Source organism: Solenopsis invicta, chromosome 11 (assembly GCF_016802725.1).
Source record: "Solenopsis invicta isolate M01_SB chromosome 11, UNIL_Sinv_3.0, whole genome shotgun sequence".
Classification (NCBI taxonomy): domain Eukaryota; kingdom Metazoa; phylum Arthropoda; class Insecta; order Hymenoptera; family Formicidae; genus Solenopsis; species Solenopsis invicta.
This window is the reverse complement of record NC_052674.1, coordinates 645413-665369: the sequence shown is the minus strand read 5'-3', so window position 1 is coordinate 665369 and position 19957 is coordinate 645413. Positions and strand designations below refer to the sequence as shown.

The window sequence follows — 19957 nt, the reverse complement described above, 5'->3', positions numbered from 1 at the left end:
ACGGAAAGAACGGTTTTACTAGTGTTCAAAAATTTAGCTGGATACAGATCTGAAAATAATTTTGTTGGGCCATCTAAATAATTATACAGGCCGTCAAATGTGATGAGCAAGGCTGCAAAAAGTTTTGACATTTCAGCAACTAATTTCATTATCCTACGGAATTATTTTGATGGCCCAACAAAATTATTTTCAGATCTATATCCAGCTAAATTTTTGGGCACTTCAGCAAAACCGTTCTTTCCGTGTAGTCTAAATGTTCGCAGATTTGTAGACGACAATTGTCCAATAGATGTAGCAACGCAATTAAATGCGTAATAAAAGTTAAAATATAAATGTTATTTTAATTGTTCACTCGCGAAATACAATTTTTTCAATGAAAATAAGAATCATTTGTCTCATTTTGTTGTTAATAATGTAATCTAATGAGATAGCTGTCGTGCAAAATAATTGTTTGCATATAACATAATAGATAGAATTGCATAAATAAATAGAATAAAAATTACAAGGAAATCACACGCACACAGATAAGCGTAGTATACGTTCCACAGATACACCGTCACACGGTCATTTGACCGTCGACATTGCATATCTACAAGACTGGAAATTCAAGTTCGAGGTGATCCGGTGCAGGCCAGGAACGCTGGCAACGTTGCGGTGATTTAACGGTAGTAGTATCACCAGTATACATCCTACCTTGACAGAGTGACTCTGTAGTAGTGGTGAAGTAGCAGCAAGACGGTTGGTTATATTCGCGAAAACGCAGGCTTTAGTATTGCGCGCGTTCTCGAGTTGGCCGCTCGCAAATATCAACGTGCGGGAGACGATAATATCGCTAGCCCACCGAGCAATAACAGTATAAAGTTCCTGCTCTTATCGCTCTTCTATTCTCCTCGCCTCCTCTCTCTCTCTCTCTCTCTCTCTCTCTATATATATATATATATATATAGCTTTATCCTTTTTTTTTATCTTTTTTCTATCAAATATAAGGCGAACTGTTTAATTCATCAACTGATGAATCGCATTATGCACAAATGCAATTTTTTAAAAGCTACATTTGCGCAAAATACGATTAATCTAATTAAAAAAAATTCGCTTGTATGTACATACGTGACATAGTTTATTTGCCTTTCCTTCCCCTACTCTCTATTTTCTTAACTATTTTCAGTGCTGTAATAGTGAACATTATCAAATTTTAGGTTTGAAGCGTGCCGCGAATACGGCTTCGATCCTGCGCTCTTCGCTTTTTCGAGGCGTTCGATCAGACCACGAGACCTCCATTTTGACAGTACGTCAGGAAGATCGCGTAGAACACGCGAAACAGCCGGCCGCGCACCTATTTTCATCGGTCATCGAGGAGCGCACGAGTCTCGCGTTTAGTACGGTCGTGCAGAAGATAATACGCGAATACATTTCCGTACGCTATCTCACACGGAGTACCTTTAGGAGAGCAGCGTGGGCGCGGTGCATCATGGCGGTGGAATCGAGGTAAATGTACGGAAAGCTCCAACGACGCGCCGGTAGATACGCGCTATTTATCAACATTGCACACAAATGATCTTTGAACGGACTATGATAGTCCAGCGCTTGTGCCCTTGTGGCCATGATCATGGCGCGCGTAAATGATTTGGATCTGATCGTGACCGTCAGTCATCATTTCTTTATATATATATATATATATATATATATATATATATATATATATATATATATATAATAGAGCAGGATAAGTAAGAATATACGATGTACGTTGCGCTTCGACAGACTTAAAGAATGAAATATAGAGTTACATCTCACATAAAATTAAATGCCCGCATATAAAAGATTTTTATATGCATTTCAATGCTATATAAATGCAAATTCGTACTTTAAAAGGTTTTACCTTTTTCCACAAAGACTCGAGTTTATATCTTAGTGCTCCAAATTTCTGTCGTATCTCCAATTTTCTACTGTACTTTAAAAACGAAAATAACTGTTGTTATTTTCCATCTCGTAGTATTGATCGTTGTAGATATCAAGCACTATATCGAATTATTGTCCCCAAGTTATCGTCATTACGAGATGCAGTGAATTGTGCACTATAATTAGCAGGTAATTCGTAACTTTGTTGTAAATTGTAGATTCTTGGTGAATAATTAGGTAGTCTACGTCGAAAATGTGACGTGAATATATTTGCTTGCGGATTCGCGCGAACTCATGAGAAATGCGAATTTCTCTGAACCAATGCCGGTTCGTTTCGCACTGTTACACGAGACCCAGTGGTGCCCAACTGTTTCAAAGCTATAAAGTTTCCGGCACCATTAGTTCGCAGCTTAAAACACGCTCTTGATTGATTGCATACTGTGCATGCACTTGATAGAAGTTAGTTTCATTCATCAGCAGCTAAGATAAGTCGATATCAAAGTCCAATACACATAATACAGCAGTTTCCACAAAGAAATTTTTAACTCTTTCTCCATTTCGAATATGCAAGACTCGATAGTGTTTCTTTTGATATTATTCAGTATACATCTGTTGGCTTTATAAATAATAAGTAAATTCGAAAATTACTTATCTGAAGTTTACTCAATTCTCAAATTTAATTATTTTTCTCGAAGCCTTATCTTATATTATTTATAAAAATTCAATATTTTCAAAAATTAATAAAAACACTAATAAATAAACAAATATATTTTTGATTAACTTTGAAATCAACATTAAGACATATTCTCTCCTTCAAGCATTTATTTAAATACCTTAATTTATATTAGCAAACTTTTGTTCGAATATCTTTGATCGAATCCATAAAGCATAAAGAACGTGTACAGGGTGTAAATGATTCCAAGGATATATTCCTATCGATTAAACATTTAAAAAAGTTTAAAATAAACATGGATTTACAAACACTTGGTTTCTGAGATAGGAGAAATTTTATTGTTAAATAATGGACTATTTAAAAAATGAATTGATTTGCAAAATATATGTCAAAATAAAGCATAAAATATCTCGTGAACTATTGATTTTTTGCTAGTTTTATTTTTCTAATATCAATAATAATTTTTCTGTAATGATAAAAATATTATTAATAGTAAGATTATATTATTAATCAAAATCTCATGCGCCGCATAAAACAGCGATCATTATAATTTGTAAAGATCAAGCCTTTGATGATTTTTCTAATTTTGAAATCAGTTAGTTTTGGCGGACCCTAGATGCAGATAAATGTAGTGGTAAATTATTTACGCATCATGCATAAACCGTACGAAGCTAGCCCATCGAAACACCTAATGGCAGCATTGACCATAGATCTACAAAGACTTCATTATCACCGCGTGATATATACACGCGCGTTCACGAGAGTGCGGAGAAGCATTATTGTCCGTTGGATTATGTCCGCGATCGATCGATGCTCGATTTACCGCGTACGTGATATCATATGTACTCTTGAAATTTATTATCTTCCATAGAATTCAACGTTATTGTGCGCGAATTGTGACTAGTCAGCATTGACCGGGTTGATTTCACGAGCGGAAAAACCTGTTAACGCTAGAACGTGATATGCGAAAAAATATGGAAAACTCCTACATAAGTTAAAATAAATATATCAACTGCATCGTTGCAAAAGTGACATACAAATAGAAAAAAAACTACGTAAGTTAAAATGAATATATTAACTGCTATTCGTTTTCAAGATAATCCATTGTTTAACAATGAAATTCCTCCTGTCTCAGAAACTAAGCGTTTCTAAATCCATGTTTACATGAAACTTTTTTAAATGTTTGATCGATGGGAATACATTCTTATAATATTTGACACTTATTCACTTACACCCTATACATGTTCACGCTTGATAAATTCGATCAAAGATATACGAGCAAAAAACATTTGCTAATTAAAGTGTACATGTTTCAATTGTGATATAAACTAGATTAAATTTAATCTTTAAATTAACAAAATACTTCACCATCATTGCAGATAGCATAGCCAGCAGAAATATTTTTTTATCTCTAATCTTGATAATTTTGTTGCATCGATACAATACAAAATACTTGGAAAAGATGATGTTATCGTTAGATGATCATAAAAACTGAATGTTTTCATAACGACTGGCTCGCATCATTTTTCGGAATTATCTTCGATATTTTCGTGCATTTCATGCACATTTCCTATAAGTATACGTGCACATCTGCTTCTCTAATATTTTCTTTCCTCTTGCGTAAAAAGGACCTTTGTAGTATTATGGAAAGAAGTTTATGTGGTCTTTTTATATACAGCCATATTTGTATAGACTTTCTTATGTGCCTGGGATATGAACGTTTACATATCAACGAGCACATTTCACAATTATATTATCTTTAATTTTTTACTCATCTCTGTGCTGCACGTTCGTTCAAACATATATCCATATATAAATAGAATAAAAACAAGATAAAAACATGAAATGTATTTAATCATTTTTTGCTCATGTCGTATAAATATTATCCACATATTATAAATATTATTTTAACAATAATAAATTTTTAGTATTTATATCAAAGCAATTTAACAACGATGAATTTCTTCGAAAACGATGCTATAAAGATATTGTTTTAATATAATGCAAATGCATTTCACGTGGAAGGTGCCATCGATTATAATCTTATCTAACAGTTGTGCGCTCCTAAAACATTTTATTCTCCAAAACTGCATATTTAGTGACATATCTTTAATTTTGTGATAACGCAAAAGCTAAAGATAACAGAATTTATAGCCACCGTCACTGATAAAAATGTTATTTTTTACAGATTATTTATACAGCATGATACTCATACACATTTACCTTCCAACAACATGTCACATGTATTATCAAATAAATTAAATTGAATTGAATTTAAAAAATATTAATATAATGCTTTCGCACGATAGTTCATTTAATAAACGATTTTTATTTTTAACCATACAACTGATAAAAACAAAATAAAAAAAATTTATTTAGCTCCGGTTTACTGTCTATATTTAAAAATTCAATCTTATAAAAGTATATCATACTTTCCTTTTTTTTATTTGGTACAATTTTTTGCTTTCAGCACTTTTTGCCGTACATAGGCGTTAGATATATTAAAACACATTCACCATAAAGCGTTACATAATTATTTCTTTTCAAATGCAAATATTCAATCCACTCTCTTTTATTCTTACTGTAAAAAAGAATAGGAAAAAAACTATAAATATGAAAAAACGAAATAAATATTCTCAGTGAGAATCAAACGCGATCTCATAAACGCTGTAGAATATACCGAAATAAAAATATGAAAATTTTACATCTGCCGATCGTGATTCGCATTGTGAGATTTTGGAAACAATTTTATTAAATGGACGCAAAGTTTTAAATATAATTACAGAAATAATACGAGTACGGTGACAATTTTGACAATTTTAATAATTTGAAAAAAAATTTCTTTTTTCAAGTAACATCATTATTTGAAAAACCAAATAAAAATAGCATGCACAAATGTATTAATTATTGATATATACTTTTAGGAGCGCACAAGATTATAATCGATGGCACCTTCCACATAGAATACATTTGCATTATATTAACAATATATATATATATATATATATATATATATATATATATATATATATATGCATTCTTATTTAGATTAATATATTTTTTTTTACTGTATCTTTTTAATTTATACATTTATATTAAAAAATGGAATTAAAGCGTATGGAATTAAAGCACTTACTTTTTTCTATGTAATCTAATACGAACATATTAATATCAGCGTTCAAAAAATCCAACAGATCACAATTTTAGCAAATAAATAATTCGGCTAATAGATTAATCATATTGATTGAATCTTTCTTTATCTTGTTTTCTTTTTTGATGAAGATCTTTATTTTCCTCTCTGCTAATTTGGATTTCGTTTAATTATGTTGATTTCAATGTCGTGTTTTCGTTAACGAGTAATTATCTTGCTTTTGTCTAATCAGATTTACTAATAATTAGTGAGACGTTCAATAACATGTATAATGATTCATTTCAGATGGATGCCATGTCAGCTGAAAATTGAAACGAATATCTGCAGCGGCGATTACGATGGCATTATTCTGGTGTCAGGAAGTACCCCTGGATCCAACGAGCCGGAACCCTTCAAAACCGTTCTCTACGCGGCGGCCCAGATCGATGCCGCACTGGGCGTGATCGGCGCGGTTTTGCCCATCAATTTGCTAGCAAAAAGGCTCATTTACAGCCCAACGGGTCCGCTTAACATGGATTATCACGATGTGCGAAGTTTCGCAGAGGCAGCCACGAAGGGAATAAAACGGTAATTCTTTTGTGTGATCCCACACGCTTTTCTTTCTCTTTTTGTAGCCTTTTTTTTTTAATGCAAGTGTCGCAGGAACAAAATTGTCTCATATATGTATATACAGTATATACATATACATGTCTCATCGACTTTTAAATGTATTTTTATGAGATTTTATATAAAAATATATTAAATAAGCAATATATATAATCAATAATATTTATCTAAATACATACGTATATAAAAAATGAATTTTGCTGTTACAGCAAAATCGTTGTATTAGAGATGAAAGATATAAAATTTTGCTACTCTAATTATTTAATACTACAGAAAAATTTGCTGAGATAAATCTTGTTGAGAACAAATTTGTTTATGTGTATTTTGCTAGAGATGGATTCTACTTTGTAGAAAATTGATAGCATCATTGCGCTTTGATCGAAATAAGAATCGCAATTTATTATTATAGTAAAATAATAATTTATTGCAGAAGGCAAAATATTTTGTTTCATCTTTTGATCCTTTAACAATAATCACTAATAGTTGAACAATATTTTTAATCTCTCTGGTATTTCTAATAAGCATTCTTCAACTATATAAGGGACACTTTACTAAATTCCACAATTGAAGCGGGCGAATTCCAGTGTTTTTCATTGTCCGGGTATAATTGGATTTAGCCAGCATACTCAGGAACGACGTTATATCTGCGTTCTTGTGCCGGCAATTTGCATATATTCGAAAAAATCGCCGCATTTCTTTCAAGCTCGTTACAATTAATCGAAATCAGTGCCGGAATAATTAATCAAAGGCTCTTGATTGATGTTTACAATTTCAAACATCTTCGCACCCGCATGCCGAGTGTTCGTTCACTATAGCGACACGGTGGTCTTGCAATGAAACGAACCACGAACGATTGTCAGAGTTTTGTGTACTCCAATAGCTGCATAGGGGAAACGCAATGATGCGCGAACGAAATTCCGCACGAGCCATACGCCTGCCCGTCCCGAAATTCGATTGAAAAATGAAATTCCTGTCCGTTTGGTGCAACTGTTTTTTTCACGCGGACAGTAGTGACGTTAACGGAAGATTGGCATGGAGAACGTTCCACGACTAGGTGAAAAAAATTGGAAATCGTATATCGTAACGCGTATCAATATCGCAATGCTTTGATCTTAATGACAAGTATTTTTTTTTTCGAATTTAGTCGCGATTTAATACCTGTACAGAGTATCCCATTCGTACATTTCTTTTAAAATGAAAGGAACATGGTTCTTTTCATTACGGATTAAACAGAGAAAAGTAAGAAACTTTCGTTTCAAACTTTCTTTTTTTTTTTTTTATACCTCCATTAACTTTTCAAGTTTATTTTTTTACATTTACTTTTAATATATCATTTTAAGGTTAATGGAGGCATTAAAAAAAATATAAAGACAAAAGTTTCTTCTTTTTGTGTAATCGAAATCTGCAATAAGAAGTACATGTTATATTTAAAAAAATGCAATATTCAGATAGTCCATTTGTGGACTTTCGGAACCGGAAGTTGAAAATACCAACATTCGATAGAGTGTATTCGATTTATTTATCAAAGTTTTTAGAATGCTTTTTAAAAATAATTTATTTTAAAAAGAGTAGATGGATGATTCGTCCAACATTGTATATAATATTAAAAGCGGCTAATAAACAAGATATATATCACACTGTTATCATTGTATCACAAAAATATTTCAATTTCAAAAAGGGGTTAAAGTATATTATTAATAATATAAGCAATAAACGACAAAATAAAAAAAATATATATAAAAAGTGATAAAAAGATTATTTTAAAAACTTGACTAAATATTTATAAATTTAATAAAAATTGTTTATTGTACATTTATGTAAATGCGATATAACTACATAAGTTTTGCATAAAGCTCATAAACTCTTGGATGCTAGCTTCGTAGTCTGTATAATTATTTGAAAGTACAATTTACTTACACTTGCAATTTATTTTTCTCCTCGTGCAAATAATATTCTCCAGAGGAAACTGTTGGTTGCAATGTACAAATTTTATTTACCTAGTATTCTCTATGTGTATGTGCATTTTAATTATTACCAATATTTCTTGCTACTACACTTCGTTACACACCTGAGCAATGCGGTATTTGCAATCCTTTTGAGATTTTGAAATAATGTATGGTCTACGCGACATTAATACCAAACACAAATCAGAAGTGCTTTGTTGAATCGAGAATAGAACGAGAGATTTGAGAACCGCGATATAACAACAGTTTCTCGAAATTATCAAGTGCGAGACGTCGCACGCATCGGGAAGGTAACGAAGTTTAAACACGATAGCGATATACTTCGGGAATAGATTAATAGTTCGTGATTCGCAAGAATGAGAAGCACCTTCGGTTACGCGGCTACGTTTGTATTACACTCGACAAGACGAAAATTGGACACGAAGGGAACGAGAATGGCCATTCGTGTTTCAGGATACTCAATGAGAACCGCACCTTTCCCTAGAGAACTCATTTCTCTTCTACTTTTTGCATGGACGTTCGTTCCTTGAAATGTAGTATCCCTACGGGTTTTATGGTAGCAATATCGTTGCATAGATTAGAATAAGTCCACTGACGATTACATTGACGATGTGTTCGCACTGTAATTGCTCAGTTTCTCTTCGAGTCTGTACATGTGAACGGACATCTTTCTACCTTCAAATTTTATCTCTACCGTATCCCTTCATCTTTTATTGATTCTTATCTGCCAATGGGAGAGCTTCTCGACCGTTTAGGCCGTTGATCCTCCTTTTTAAGGAATAATAAGATTGTCTTGTAACAAATGAGAAAAAATTATTACGTCACATACACACGCACGTAGAGTTTATCTTATATAGCTGTATAATAATTTTGGAGAAGACAAGAAATTTAAATATCAAATTAATCGTACTTCAAAGTTTATCATATAATAGAATATTAGTACATTAAGATAATAATTTAACTGATTTTGATTTTTTTGGCATTTATCAGGGCTTTGAAAGCTGGCGTGAAATGTCCTTTATTGGTATTACTACCGGATGACCGTTTCGAAAACGTTGAGTTAGTTACACTTCTTGGTGCTCTGGAGGCTCTTTACGTGGTGAGTTTTATTACGATAAATTATTCATCATAATACTAACGTGACAAAATAATATTATAATAAGTAGATCATATTATTATATTATATTTTTTTAATACTTTTCACACCTAAGGGAACGAAATATTAAATAATATCAAATATTGTTGATAAAATAAAATTTATGACTGCGTATAAATATGCATAAAAATTTATAATATGATCTATCGTTACACGCATTATTAAACATATATTTCAACGTTTGAATGGAAACGTTTAAGAAAAGAGCTACTTATTTAATATGATTTAATTCAATTGTGTGAAAATAGCAATTACAGATTTTCCATCTATAATAAATGCTATTATAAATATTGAAAAGTTAAGTCAATCGGCATTAATTGTTATTGAAATATTAGAATTTAAAAGGAGAAATCGGAAAATCGCGCCGGTTAAAATAGAGAAAATCGATAAGCGAATGTTACTCAATTGTGCCAATATATCCAGTTAAAGCATTTCGCAGATAGTTGGTACAGTTGTGGTTATACGAGAGCCGTTTAAACCAATCAAACAGATACAACACAGCTTTGTGCGCATCTACATTGGCAGAGTAGGAAACCTGTAGTTGTATCTGGAAGGAATTCATCTCCGTGTTTCAGCCGAGTTTGGTGCGCTGCGGTCTGATTGGCTGCCTCCAAGTTGCTCACCATACTCTAACTCTAGTAAATCCGTCTACGTCGCCTCTAAACTAAATTGCTACTGTGATCTTAATCCATAACTAATGACTACATAATATGCGGGCCGCGCGATGCTATTCAACTAATCCACGATATTTTATGGAAACAAAATTAATTTCGCTTCATTAATGTCCAATCATTCTAATAAGACTCCACTCGCGAACGGGTAATTACTATGAACTTTGCCAGGATATTCATTATTTAATAATTATGAGAAACTAGGATATATAGTATAAACAAATAATTTGCAAACATTTGTGTTTCACGATTGATACAAGTGTCGTAAACCATACATCAAATACAAACGGATTAGAATGACTCTGTACGTGCTGGCAGGTCGTAACCGTATCCGACTTTTCAAAATTTATTTTTCTTGGATGCGAATGTATGTGACAGCTGCGAAGCACGATACAGCTCTAATATACGACATCGGTCGAGAATAAGACTATATGGACGTTTCGATAAACAAGCTCGTTCAACGTCTTGAATAAACGATATAGCTCGATGACAGATACCGACGACAAAGAGTACGGTCAACACGATCATCAAACAACACCTGCCACCAACAGACTCCGGCACGGACTGTGCTTGATCGATAAGTGTGCAGCGTGTCTTACGGAGGATATCGGGTTGCACAACTCGATTGCAAGCTCCATTGTTCATTAACCTCAGCGCCGCCGCGCCGCGCCGCGGTTAATTACGGTCGAACGATAGTATCCGCGTTATTATGCGAACTTCCAAGTCGGAAGTTATCCGGTACAAGAATACGCGGCTCGATTGATTTGCGAAACCTATAATAATCGCTTTACCCGCGCGAATGGCGCAATCGACCACGCCATGTACATTCGACAATTAAGCGTTTGTTAAGCAATTGGAAAGAGTCATTGAAAGAGAGATCTTCCAATAAATTTGCTAAATAAAAGCTTAGCATAGCGCCAAAAATACATAATCTTTGATTAAGAATAAATTATTCTTAAAACAAAGCGAAAAGATATTCTTAATTGAAAAGAAATTTTACTTTATTTAAAGAATAGAATTGCGCCCGTTTAACTTAATTAAATATGCTTGTATTAAGATAATTTTTTTTCAAAGCGGATCTGCTGCGACGGATTCATTGCACATTTTTCACTCATGTTGTTTGTAGGTAGCAGATTCGCTGCGGCAGATCCGCTTGTGTGTACTCAAAGTTCGAGGCGCACATGCGCGCCATCTCTGTTAAAGCTCCACTCGAGTCATTGACCGCATACGGTCCCTTCAGCAGGCGCACGTGCGTGAAAAGACCGTTTGCGGTCAACGACCCGAGTGGGACTTTAACAGAAACGGCGTGCACGCGCGCCTTGGTTAAGCAAAGTTTCTCGCTGCGCGAGACTACCTCAAAGACTTTTAGGTATATCTTAGATATCTTCTTGCATCGCATCGCGTTACAAACTATCGTAACTCATTTACAAGATTAGGTAATTAAAAAATTAAATGTTCAATAATAAAATTAATAACTTTTAATTTAACTTATTGTTAGTTAATTTTAAATGATTAAATTTTTAACTTTAATCAGTTATTTTTTAAACACATTTTACATGCTTTACATTGAAACATTGTAATATTATATAGAAGTTACAAAAGATTTCTACAATGTTACTACAAGCTTACGGTAACGTTGAAATATCTGTAATTTTAAACCTGAAAATCTTTATGACATTTCGGACTATTTGGGATCATCTACTGGTTTACTGATGAAAGAAACGAAACGCAACGCCAGTAATTTTTACTTCTGCCAACTGCATTATTTTTACTAGTAATAAACCAAACTTAATTTCGAACAGAGAGTGAATCATCTCGCTTGATACTGAGATCCACTGGGTTATCATGCACTGTTGCCCGTGAACGCGAAACAAGTGAGCTTCGAGTATAAGTCGAGCGCACTTTTAAATATGTAATATTTAATCCAAGAATAAATAGCTTTCAAATAATGTAATCACAGATATATTTATTAGATGCGAGTGAATAGTAATTGAATTGTAATTGAAGAGAGCATTTCACACTTGAATGAAAACAAAAAGCATTCAAGAATAAAAATATATGTGAATTAAGAATTCATTTTTTTTTGTGTGTATTCCAAATGATTTTCTTTGCAATAATGACAATTAAAGCAAACTTATAACTGCCCTTTTGTACAAAGTGAAACAATATCTTAAAGATGTAAGAAGTGATACTTTGTGCAATTATTGTAATTTTTACGCTAGAATTATTTTTTGTTAAATTGCAATGTCCAATAACGCAACATTAATATACTACTGATTTCGTCATAAAATATAAAAACGGTTGTTGAAGTAAAGACAAAATATTTGTCAAAAATTAAAGAAAGAGCGATAATCTTAAGTCGATAAAATAAAGGGAATTGAAAAAAAAAGAAGAGCTTTACGCTTGTGATCAGCGTAGGCTATATGATAATACGGAACTAGGAATTGCTCTCTCAAATTTTAAATCATAGACAAAACGAATAAAAAATTCTAGATTTAGAAGACAAATAGTACTAAAAAAATTAACATATGGCAAAAAATTGAATTTAAAAATAGAAGTAATTTTTAATTTTGATAAGACCGGTGATTCACTTGTACTTTTGTTTACATTTCTTTTTGCTTAAATGCATTTTCTTCAGTCAGATATAAGAAAATATAAATATATTTAATAAGCACAAAATGACATTTAAAAAAAGAAATATTTTACAAGGTACCATTTCATATTTTTCATCGACGCGAATTATTAATCGATCGAACGGCAAATACTGAACAATAATTTAATTTAATATAATATTACATAGCTAATTTTCATCTTAAAAATCTTTCATTCTCGCTTCGTTAGCATGATATCGAATTGTTACGTTTAAACTTTTTAGCTTTCATTACTTCTTTCGGAACTTAGGCGCGGCAAACTTTATCTAATGGTGAATGTTCTCGTAATTCGTCGCACATACATAACGGACATTCTTGTCGCGTAAGTTCAAGGACCAAAATTCTAAGTTCGGACCACCAAGAGAGGAGCAGTCGGTTGGGGCTTGTTTGTGGGCAGCAGCGGGATGTAGCGAGGGGTTAGGAGGACACAGGGGATAAGCCGAGTGCTCTGCCCTATCAAGAGTAGCAAATGCTTGGCGTTCCTGAATCCTGGCGGCCGGCGAGGCGACCTAATTAGCGAAATACTCGGGCCTTCCCTCATCTCCTGTCGCCTCACCGACCGCTCTCAGCCCGCGGCACTGGAGACTGGAGCGTCGGCACCGAGCTCATACGCTTCTTTCTTGATCCCAGTTCCCTCTTCTGACCCTCTTTCTCCTGCGTCGCTTGTTCCTTCTATCCGACGCAAATGCGGGGCATCGTTTTCCAAATACCAGGAAGTACCCTCGGAATTTCTGTGCCGCGTAATCGGAACACCGCGTCGTCGCTAACCTCGCGTCTCTCTCTCTCTCTCTCTCTCTCTCTCTCTCTCTCTCTCTCTCCCCGTCTCGCTTCTCTCGTAGCCAACAATTTTTCGACTTTTTCAATTCTTTCCGCTCGCTCGCAAGTTGCATGAACACGCGCCAGTGACAACGCAAAACGTCGCTTACGATAAAACGAGCCGCGCACGTGTCAGATGGTAGAGAATCGTTTTGTTGGAAAAAATTTAAACGTTATATGTATATATCGTTCAAATATAAAATACACACACGCAAAATCATGTAAAAAAATAACTATTCCGATATGTTCCCAGTTTTATTGCATATAAAAATTGGAAAAATATTTTCTCAAATTTTTAGAATTTTTTTTGAAATTTTATGCGCGATTCACAATTAAATGATTAAACGCATGTATATTGCATTTGAAACATTTAAAAAAAAGAGAAAATATATTAAAATTTTTAGAGCAAAGATAATTAAAGTTGGCATTTACCGAATGTATAAATGAACTAAAATATCTACCAACCGAATTATGTAAATCCATAAGAGTTAAAAGCCTCTGCTTCATTATCTATAAAAAGTGCTCATTCGATAAGAAGATTAGCGTGCTTAACATTGTGTGGGCGAATAAACTTCTCTCTCTCTCTCTCTCTCTCTCTCTCTCTCTCTCTCTCTCTCTCTCTCTTCATTAGACCTTGTACAAAAAAATAAGATATATGAGTTTTCTAAAGAGAAATGAGAGTTGTATTATTTAAGCAATATAGTAAAACAAGCGAATAAAATTGTTCTTGTTACGCATTTTTGTTTACCGTATACCGTTAACCTATACGACTCAATGATTTATGGATGTTCAAGTGGGGTTTTTATATTTTTACAGCCTTTAGAAGTGCGTGAGATATGTCCGGATCGATGCTACAAGGCATGTCAACTCGGAGTGTGGAGTCCGATTTGCAGTAAGAAGCTTCAGGGCATCGTGAAACTCGCCTCGGCGCTCGAGAGTGGCAGATACGTCGCAAGGGACATAGGTAAGGCCTGTTCCGTTCCAGGCGCACATGATTCGTGGTACTTTATCGAGTAAGTAAAACAGGTTTTCCCGTCCGCGTGAAAGAAGAGGAGAAGCTCGGGCTTTCGTCGCGAATTTCCGCTTTTCGCAGGAGAAATAAGTTTTGGTGGGGAAAATTGCCCGCGGCCTCCTACTTGTCCGAGAAAGGTCTTTTGGCTCCCGGTTAATCGAGCACAACTCGCCGCTCTTCGCGTTCTGGTTCAAGTTCAGTCGAAATAGCCCTCGGGAATTATTGAGTTTAAAGTTTAAGTAGCCGGCGATTTGGAGAGTTTAAGTTTTCATTTTTAATGTTACGCCTCGTGAACAACGTAAAAGGAAAGACTCATTCCCTCTGGCAGTTAATAACAATTGGCGTTTCTGTGATATTTGCTTTAGCGTTTCAAGGATTTATCCTTTATCGTAGCATTTACGCTTTATCAACTATATGGCTTTTATACACAAACTTTCATTCCCGCTCAACTAGTTTGATATAGAATACGTATACTATTCGCTTGTCTGTAAAGCAAAACGAAGAAAATGGATAACGCAATTTCGTAAAGTAAACTTTGATGACCTGGCCGTTGCCGCAGGTTCATTCGAGTGTGAATCATTCGCATGTGCCAGAGCGAAGGATAAATAATAAGTAAAGCGAGCATTTTTCAATGAGTACTAAGCAAGATAGATTGAAAAAATATTGTAATTTTTTATACGACTTATTGCAAAATATATTTATTTCAATTCATATTACAGTAATATTTTAAAGTTTATCGAATATTAATTGCAATATTGACGACAGTATTTTTGTGCATATTATTCATTATACTCGATAAAACAAGGATAACAAAACACAAATAACAACCTTGCACTGAGCTTGTCAAACAGTGAAAATAATTATTGATGAAAATACCGTATTTATTTAAAATAATTGGTTGAAACATGTTCTTTATAAAAAAAAGAGAGTTCAATCTATTCAGTTCAGTACTTTAATTTTATATTTCGATATATTAAAACAGATGCAAATTATTCACATTATTCACAACTAAAAATTGTGTGTATATACATGTGTGATCAAAATTATTTATTAATAAATAAAACTTAAAAATGCGTTAGGCAAGTGATCAACTTAAAAAAAAAAATCGACTTTTGTTAAATTAAAAATGGCAATTGCAGGTATTACATATCGCAAAGTTCTGCCTTTGTTGAACTTAGTATCTTGTAACTAGTTATTTAAAAAGAAAATGAAAATTCTTTTTACAATATACACTTCATATTCAATCTACATCTATCCAGTGGCGCTCTTACTTTATGTCAAATTAGGTGGTGCAGATCCTGAAAGAATGGCGCCCCCGAGAGTGGAGGAATATCTGGCAGAGCTGTTTAGCGGATCGAATATCACGATGCAAGTGATATCCGATCAGGATACGCTACTTCAGGAGTACCCGCTATTCGCCTGTGTAAATCGCGCCGCCTCGGTAATACCACGTCACGCCGGCAGAATTATATTTTTGACCTACGAGCCGCCTGTCTGCGTCTTGGAGACGATCATGATCGTGGGGAAGGGTGTCACTTACGATACTGGTGGCGCCGACATCAAGTGCCAGGGCATCATGGCTGGCATGTCGAGGGACAAATGCGGCGCGGCCGCCTGTGCCGGATTCATGCAGGTGCCGTGTAATATATCGTCGTGCATGGCATTATACGTCATGCTGGAACGATCGCGTTTCACCTCACTTCTATTAATAGCATGGCGTTTTAATAAGTTTCCTGCGCGTATATATATATATATATATATACGAGCTGGTAGATTCTTGAAATGATCATTGTACGCGAAACCGTAATTCTATTCCTTATGCCTCGCCTTATAGCACATTAATGGTTTCGATGCACGCTCTCTCTCTCTCTCTCTCTCTCTCTCTCTCTCTCTCCCTCTCCACAGTGAGCCTATTACTATTTCTCCGATGCATTTTATAATCCACAGAAAAATTTTTTACAAATATCAATCATTTTTGACACATTTATTTTTGCTAAATCGAGAGAGAATTTAAGTAACAAGGTGATACGATTTAAAAAAATTTTAATCGCACAAATAATTTCATACGTCAAAATAAAATTATATCGTTATATTCAATATCGTAGGTAGTGAATTTATTGCAACCACCAACGGTAAAGGTCGTCGTCGCTTTGTGCGTTGTAAGAAACAGCATAGGCGAGAACTCTTACGTCAGCGATGAAGTGATCACCGCAAAATCGGGTGCGAGGGTACGTGTGGGCAACACAGATGCCGAGGGTAGGATGGCTATGGCCGATGCTCTGTATTATCTCAAAGAGATGGCTCTATGTTCCGTGAATCCACACCTCTTCACTATAGCTACGCTAACGGGTCACGCAGTATTAACTGCGGGTAAGGGATACTCCGTAAGTATTATGAAATCACACTTGCTCGTTATGTTTTTAACCGCATTTTAGCGGACGTTAAGACAACACTGTGTAGCTGCTTCTAAAAGTCCTATTACTCGAATAACGATGTAACGTACCTTGAACAAAGAGAGCAAATAACCCGTTGTGCTCTAAATACCATTGCGCGTATTAATAACAAACCTTGGTTGTAGACGTTAAAATCTAAGTGCGAACTGGCAGAAATGAATACGGACAGTTACGTGTTTGTTGATTCATTGACGAAAGCGTAATTGGACAGGGTTATAAACGATCTGGATGCAGCGTGCGGTTTTCCTATATTACATTGAATCCCGGGAGTGACGCGTGATAGAACTTTCTTATCAAAATTGCTCGTAGACATTAACCATAATTCATCCTCTAGTTACTTTGTTGTTCTGATAAGACAGTTTATCATCTATCTATATTTTCGAAAATTTAAAACTTACATTATATTCATTATTATAGATTGCGATGGATAATGCTGTGGCAAGACTAGCCAGTAATGCAGATAAGCTTCAAGCTTCTGGCGAAGTTATTGGCGATCCATTCGAAATATCGCGAATACGTAGGGAAGACTTTCTCACTCATCAAGGACGTGCGGAAGGCGATGATATTCTTCAAGCACTAAATCAACCTAGCTCCAAAACTCCACGAGGTCATCAAGGACCAGCCGCTTTTCTAATTAAGGCTTCCGGATTGGACAAGGTATATTATATTATTTGTTATTTAAGTTTCTAAATTTTAAGTGCTTCCAGCATTACATTATTGTTTCATAATTACTTTTACAATATTACTTTTAGCATGGTATTGAGTCCGAGAAGCCGTTAAAGTATTGTCACTTGGATGTAGCCAGCAGTGCTGGTGACCTTCCCGCACAACCAACTGGCTCGCCGATTTTAGCATTAGCCAAAGCATTCCTTTTTGATAAACTAGAGATCAAAGATTCGTGATATAAACGCCAACTGTCTATATTTTATATATTCATTGTTATAATATATACATACCCAAAATAATTAATATTCATAACTCGCGTAAAGAACTTTATTAACCAGAAATGCAAATAATAATTAATCATTTTCATAAATCCTTGATCCTCAGAGTTTCCATAAATTGTCCAGCGTGGATTTACTTGGAACATAAACGGTTACTATGTACAGGGTCGGCGGATTTACCAATAGACTACGTGCCTAGAGCGATAGAATTTTAGGAGCGACAAATTTCTAAGATATCTTTTTAACATAAAAAATAAAAATAAAAATAATTTTCATTTTCAATCCATCTTCAATTTCCATATTTTAACGATACAAAGAATAAAATTTATTATTTACTTATTTAATAATCCTCATTTTCTTTCTAAATAAATAAAATAGATTCTAATTTAATAGATAAAATTTCTTTAAAATTATATTGCAAATAAATATACAAATAAATGATCCATTATTTACAGATATTTTCAAACATTAAAATTTTTACTCATTTCATATCTGTCGATAAAGATTATCTATTCTTCACAAATACAATGAATCTTTTATGAATGCTCGAGTTAATGTAGGCATCATAAGGAGACATTAATTACGGGTTAAAAAGCTTTTCCATTATCCACGATACGTTTAAAGACTCGTTTATTTGCGCTCTCTCTCTCTCTCTCTCTCTCTCTCTCTCTCTCTCTCTCTCTCTCATTCCCTTTCTTTCTCTTCCTGACCAATTTCGTATCGATTGCAGCATGGAGTTTGTAGCTGTACCCCTTTAAAGTACACGCACATCGATTTATACGGACATCTACCTCTGCCTCATTGCATCCCGTACAGCGGCAATCCTGTTTTAGCTATGTCCTACTGCTATCTGATCCAAGGAAAATGTCTGACACTGCGAAATGATCTTCCTTACGAAATGCAGTACGTTTGCGAACTCGACTGCAAGCCCATCTGTATATCGCCCTGCCCGCCCTGCCCGCCCTGCAAAGTTTCCTGTGATCCCCATGGAATGCCTTGTCCACCGATAGTTAAATGTCCCACTTATTCAGATACCAAGTCCTGCGATCATCAAGCACAATGCTATTCACCTGCCCAACTTGCATCGCTGTGTCAACCCTGTTCACCTAATTCAGAAACGATGTACCAGGGAGCAATGTGTCAACCACAAATGTCCAAAGAAACGAATTGAACCCGCGTGCCTGACAATACGTCAAGCTACGAGATATTCATGTGATATGAAGATTTATGAGAACCATTTCTGTATGGCAAGCCGTTAATCTCGCCATCGATCCAAGTCAGTTTTATTACAGTTTTATTTATTTTGTAGCACTATATTTTTTTATATAATGTATACATTTGAGAATAAAAAATATATTGCGCATAAAAATTGTTTTTCTATCTTTCTTTATACTTCATTTATTGAAAAAAATATAATTGTTTTTAAAACATGCAATTGTATCGAACAAACTGGTAAATACTTGATATCGATAGTCAGTAAGTTTTGATGTATTCGATGTATTCAGATATATCTAGTGTACCTCAAGTTAATAATGTATCTTCAGATGATAAATCGGTTTTCCTTTATCAAAGAATGGTTACGTTTTAAACACATAGTTATATAACTATATATAAACATTATATTTATATGTTAGTAAACATATAAATTGATACATTTATACACTAATCTTTATGTATGTAAATATATCGATTTTTACATAGAAATGTATTTTATAGTATTTTTAATACCCATCGTTTTTTAACATAAAGCTACATAATTATTTACAATTGTTTCACATTATTTTTGCATATTATAATGAATTTCATTTAATAGGCGCGCAAAAGCGATTAAAAATGATTTAATTACGATTTAATTTTGATTATCGATGATTCGGAATGCGAGTCATTTAATAATATTATTTGACAATAACGTATCAAAAAATCAATATCAAATAACTTGTTTTATATCAAAGTTTATGTAA

General features: G+C 34.2%; 2 protein-coding genes across 3 annotated transcripts; both read left to right on the top strand.

Moving 5' to 3' along the window:
• Positions 1–700: 700 nt before the first annotated feature.
• On the top strand, positions 701–18228 carry LOC105198819 (putative aminopeptidase W07G4.4). 2 transcript variants are annotated; one of them, XM_026136300.2, is made up of 9 exons: positions 701–853; positions 1197–1485; positions 6009–6290; positions 9284–9392; positions 14404–14551; positions 15886–16232; positions 16705–16983; positions 17470–17709; positions 17805–18228. In XM_026136300.2, the coding sequence occupies exons 2-9, from the start codon at positions 1469–1471 to the stop codon at positions 17952–17954; spliced, it is 1572 nt and encodes a 523-aa protein (XP_025992085.1). In that variant the 5' UTR covers positions 701–853; positions 1197–1468; the 3' UTR covers positions 17955–18228. The 2 variants fall into 2 exon arrangements, with proteins under 2 accessions (XP_025992085.1, XP_025992086.1); XM_026136301.2 differs by having other exon boundaries at positions 767–860.
• A 186-nt stretch (positions 18229–18414) lies between these two features.
• LOC113004088 lies at positions 18415–19365 on the top strand. The gene has a single exon (XM_026136292.2). It carries the CDS (start codon positions 18832–18834, stop codon positions 19165–19167), a length of 336 nt encoding a protein of 111 aa, XP_025992077.2. The 5' UTR covers positions 18415–18831; the 3' UTR covers positions 19168–19365.
• Positions 19366–19957: the final 592 nt, after the last annotated feature.